At 41.2% G+C, this 5,504-nt stretch overlaps 1 protein-coding gene across 1 annotated transcript in view; it reads right to left on the minus strand.

Moving 5' to 3' along the window:
- Nucleotides 1-5,504, minus strand: part of FBXW10 (F-box and WD repeat domain containing 10) — a 101,310-nt gene that overhangs the window by 85,594 nt on the left and 10,212 nt on the right. The window contains exons 3-5 of the mRNA XM_006898572.1: nt 5,191-5,424; nt 2,194-2,359; nt 1,405-1,500 (exon numbers count right to left, since the gene is read on the minus strand). Coding sequence (XP_006898634.1) covers nt 1,405-1,500; nt 2,194-2,359; nt 5,191-5,424 — 496 coding nt within the window. The remainder of the gene's footprint in view (nt 1-1,404; nt 1,501-2,193; nt 2,360-5,190; nt 5,425-5,504) is intronic.

Below are 5,504 nucleotides of genomic sequence, written 5' to 3' on the forward strand. Positions count from 1 at the left end.
GGGGAAGACCCTCTATGAGATGGATTGATTCGGTGACTGGGGTAATAGGGATGGGTGTGTCAGAGGCGGTGCGGTTGGCGCAGGATAGAGGCAGGGTTTAGGGCTGTTGTGCACAGGGTCGCTATGAGTCGGAAACGACTCGACGGCACATAACAACAACAACAACAAGAAGAAATTCTTAGAATATATCTTGAAAGAAAAGAAAGTCATATATTTAATGATTGTACAAAAACCAATAAAAATTATAAAAAGTGAAATGAGTATGAGCTTTTATACTTAAGAGACATACATTCTGCAGTGCTCGCTTATAAATATGTCCCACCAGCAGAGGTACTTCTGTCCTATCAGCCCACCAATTTTTATGTCAATCCTTATCTTAATTTTGAAAAATAATATTCCTTTCCTCTAAGATCCAGAACTGCTTGGAAGGTAAGTGATTGTATGTGTTGGGGCAAGGAGAAGTCAGAATGAGCCGGAACATTTTTTTTTAGTGCCAAGAAGAAATAGTGTTTATTTGATCCATGTACTGTATGGGAAGCTCCAGTGGCCTACTGGTGAGAAGCTGCTTTACAGTCTCAAAGAAATGTGGTTCAAATGCACCAGCTGTTCCACAGGAGAAAGATGGGCAATCTCCTTCCATGTGATTTACTGACTCTGGAAGCCCGCTGGAGGGTCAGCTATAGGCCATTTCCAACTCGATGGCACACAGTAAAAACTTGGCTATGATGCGCTGCCTTTGAGCCCCCAGCACGCCTGCCCGTGGTGTCAGGGGTTAAGCTGCAGCTCAAGAGCATGAGTTCGCACATAACTAGGGCCCCAGCCCACTGCAGGCAGCCCTTTTAACCATGAGCGACAGGGTGGAAATAAAAAAAAAAAACACAACCAACAACTTGCCTATGTACGATGTTAATGTCAAGACAAGTTGTATGAAAGAGAATTCTTTGTCCAATTTTTGCAACTTTTTTCTACATCTGAAACTAAAATTATAGGGATACTGAACTTTACAGAGGTCAAGGTGTTTTGTTTGTCTTAGTTAGGCAAGTCTGTCAGCACTGTCTTTCCACGAGCATGTGGTCACTTGGTGAGTCTCACAGTACTTCAAATTTTTTCATGCTATTAGACTACAATACACAGTTAATAGATTACAATACAGTTTAAATGTAGCTTTTATTCCCACTAGAAAACCAAAAAGTTCTTTTGACTTAAATATTGTGATATTTAGTTTAGTCAAACTTAGAATCTCTGCAGTGTAAAGCTGTATCAAGTTTTAAAAACCTATCATTTAGGCATAGATAAGAGGTTGCAAGGACTTGAATCCTATATGAGAAACAGCAGCTACTGCTTCAACAAAACACTACCCAGGCATGAATGGCTGAAGAAGGAGAAGCTGGTGGCATAACTTACACTGGAGGAACTCTTCTCTGTTGCTGGGCTCAGGTCTTGAGATCCGGTATTTGCGCTGCATGACAGCTGACACCTGAGTGCTGATGTCATACTCCTCTAGAAAAAGCAGAGAACTATGAATGCACACTTGTCTGGGTGGCCATGAGACCTAAAAGCAGCACTCCTCAGCCACTCCTCTCTGGGCTTCTGAGGGGAAAAGGGTGCTGGAGCCTAGGAATATCTCAAAGAACCATGCTCAGTGGACCATGATTCTCTCATCTTATTCATGAAGCAAAATAAAATAAAAAAAGATCCCAAGCTTATTTTATCTCTTTGGATTACAAGCATTGTAGTTGTTGTTTGGTGCTGTTGAGTATGACTCATTGTGACTCCATGAACAAAAGATCTGAACCCTGTTCTATCCTGCACCATCCTCACATTTCCTGACACACAAGAGCCCATTGCAGCAGTCACCATGTCAATCCAGCTGGTTGAGGGTCTGCCTCTCCTTCACCAACGCTACACCCTTCCCAGAATCATTCGCCAAGGAATAGCACCTCCTAGCAACATGTCCAAAGTAAAGCTAGTCTTACAAATGCTAGTCAACTGCTTAATGTATTTAACTCACTTTCTCTAGGATTCAGAGGTAAAATTAAATAGTAAAGGTAAATGTCCATTAATGACATGGACAGGCCAATAGATAGCTTGGAAAAATGAGTCTTCATTTTCATAAGCAAATCAGTGTCCTGTCACCAGCAACTCCAAAAGACACACACACCACAGCCAATGGGTGACCAGAATGCTCCTCACCTTCCTTGGCAAACTCCTGAAGCTTCTCCTTCTGGTTCTGCAGTAGCTGGATCAAGTGCCCAGTGGAGTCTGTGATAACCTTGCGGATGCCAGAGAGCTTGTCCTTGAGTCTAATGTAAACACTCGGGAAGGCACTGTCCTCCGTATTCTTAAACTTGCAGTACTCCTGCAGAAAAGGAAACAAAGCTGAAGTTGTTCTTTTGCCTTCTGTGTTCCTTAAATTGGGCTTCTCTTCTCATTTTGTGAGTTTCTGCAACTGTATAACAAGGTTTATGTTAATGTAAACTTCACAAAGAAAGTGTATGTAAAAGGCCCACTTCATCTGACAGCTGAGAAAGCAAAAGCTTAGAAATGAAGAATTACTAGCTGTCCACTAACAGCTCTGACACACTGACCAGGCTGGGAACCAACAAGAGCACGTTTTATGCCAACATTCCAGATGAAAGTAATACTTTTTCCTCCCAAGATGCTTTTAAAAAAGTTTTATGGAAAAACATATGCAACATAAATTTGCAATTTTAACCATTTAAAAGGTACAGTTCAATGTAATTCATTACAATCCCCATATGGTGCAATCATCACCATTATTTCTCAAACTTATTCACTACCCCCGACAGGAATTTATTGCCCTTAAGTATTAAATTCTCATTCCTCTCCCCTCTTCTGTAGCCCACAGCAACTTCTAATCTATTTTTATCTCTATATATTTGTCTATAATATACTTCATATAAATAAATGGAATAGAGGTAAACATTCTATTAGCACTTTGTTAATTTAGCACAACCAACATTACATATGGTGAAGCTGATTACAACATTCTACAAGTCAGTCTTCAGATAGGAGTGTTGCTTTTTCTTTGTCAATCCAAACTGAGAAGTAATTTTCTGTAAGTCTTGTGCTGTGCTTGGAAAGGGTTAATAGTCACATTAAACCATATATGTTTTGAAGCAACATGAGGCTAAGAATAAAGTTCTTCCAGATGTTGAAATATTATTAAAATTCAAATATGATTGAGGTTAAAGAGCAAAGTAGATAAAACAAAACCTTATTTATTAAATGTGTTGTGACAAAGTGGTTAGACAGAGAAATAGAACAGAAAGGAAAATCAAAACTAGAGAGCTGGTAGAGAAAAAAGTTGGACAAATATTTTAATATGGCATATAGATTTTAAATCAGTGCAGGAAACGAAGGACTACTCTACAAAGAGTATGAGTGCAGCTAACAATTTGTAGGAAAATAAGTTTTCTCTCATCAAAAGAAATGCATAATCTTATACTAAAATATATTCCATGCATATGAAAGGATTTTTAAGTTAAATATGAAGTTATGAAAGGGGAAAAGGCAATAAAGAAAATATATAGCATAATAGATAGAGATATATACACACACATATACATACACACACACCCCATACATGATATATATATGATATATATATGATATGTATGGTATATATATGATATATATGATGTGTGTGTGTGTGTGTGTGTGTGTGTGTGTGTGTGTGTGTCCATACCAGGGCAGTTAATCACATGGGAGAAGAATTCCCAGCCTTCTCCTGCAAGCAGCTGGTGGATTTGAAACATGTGCCTTAGGGGTTGCAGCCCTGCTTCTTACCAGTAGGCCACCAGAGCTCCATATACATACATACATTTATACATACATACATATATACATACATACATACATATGTATACACATACATACATATATATATTCTTTGGAAAGAAATTATTGAGGAAGTCTATGACAAAGGAAGCCTATTTTTTATTGATATTTTCTTTGTGTTTTGATGTGAAAAGCAAACAACAGAAAGAGGAACATGATATCAGTATTTATATCCACCTTTAACAGTCTGCTTCTCAATTTATCTTACTCGTTAAGATGTTATCAGAGTCTCAAGGAGATTAAGTAACTCTGAAAACCGCACAGCTATTTAGTAACAGAGGGCCTTGGAGGATCAGTGGTAGAATTCTCGACGTCCATGCAGGAGGCCTGGCTGTGACTCCGGCCAAGGCCTCGTCTATGCAGTTACCACCTTTCTGTCAGGAGAAGTATTGTGTTGCTATGATGCTGAACAGGTGTCATCAGAGCTTCCAGACTAAGATGGAATACGTCAAAAGACTTGGTTTTCCACTTTAAAGCCTTAGTCAGTGAAAACCCTGTGGATCACAATGGTCTGACCCATGGGGAAGGACACAAGAAGGGGCTGAAGCTTGTCCCATTGTCCATAGGGTGTCCACAAGGTCTCCATGAATGGGGCCCAATTCAACAGCAGCTAATAACCTTCAGCTCCAGGGTGATGGTCCTCACCCAGAATAGTGATCCTTCTTTGCAATATTCTCCATGTCTGGTTTTGGAACATTTACTTACTATATATAATCAGAAGTATCATTTAAAAATCCCACCTCCTCCCAGAACTTTCCTCAGAGACCGGAAAACACACTGTTCTCTCTGAAAGACAGTAGGTCTCCAGTCTTCTATCTCCCTTCATTCCCCCAGTACTACTGCCTTTAGGGTTTATTATAATCACAGCAGCCCCGGTAAGACTTCATACTCACCACAGGCTATTCTGGTGCTAACCTACCGATGATGTCCGACCAAGATCGCGGCCTCATCCTACAGCATCCTGCGTCCCGCACTTGTTAAAATGCCCACTTCCCCACGTCAGTTGTGCTTTCCCAAACCTCTCTGCCTTTGCAATGCTGTTCTTTCTACCTGGAACATTCCTTTACTTGATCCTTACTCATCTTTCAGGGCCTGGTTCAAGTCTCCTCTCCCTCCTTCTGTTGATCAAGGACCTCTCTCTCACCATTCTCACAGCTCCCCAGACACTCTATTTATTATAAGCAGTTTTACTGTTACTTACAGACCCACTGTCTTCACTGGCCTATCTTTAAGGACAGGGACAAAGTCTTTGTTATCGACTCTATTACTAAGTCTCTGCCATAAGCTGAAGTGCCGCTGGGTGGTCCCTGCCCACTCAACTTTCCCTACCTCCAGGAACAGGACGCTGTTGCTGATGGCAGCCACCCGCTCCAGCTCCTGCCTGCTTTTCTCCATTTCCGCATTCCTGTGCTCCAGGTGGGCCTTGATGCCATTGGACTGACTCAGGGCAGCTTGCTCCTTCTCTTCCAAGAAGAGCATCACGTCAGCTTGGGCCTTCCGCACTGCAGCCAGGAGTTCCCCGAACTGCTCCTCAGCCACCACCTTCACCTCTGAGACTGACACCTAGCGGGAAGAGGTGAGACAGCCAAGGATCTGTTAGCAAGTCCACAGGTACCAGAACTCAATGCACAAAATATTTGGGG

Source organism: Elephantulus edwardii, unplaced genomic scaffold (assembly GCF_000299155.1).
Source record: "Elephantulus edwardii isolate Elephantulus edwardi_28Jun2011 unplaced genomic scaffold, EleEdw1.0 scaffold00233, whole genome shotgun sequence".
Taxonomy (NCBI): domain Eukaryota; kingdom Metazoa; phylum Chordata; class Mammalia; order Macroscelidea; family Macroscelididae; genus Elephantulus; species Elephantulus edwardii.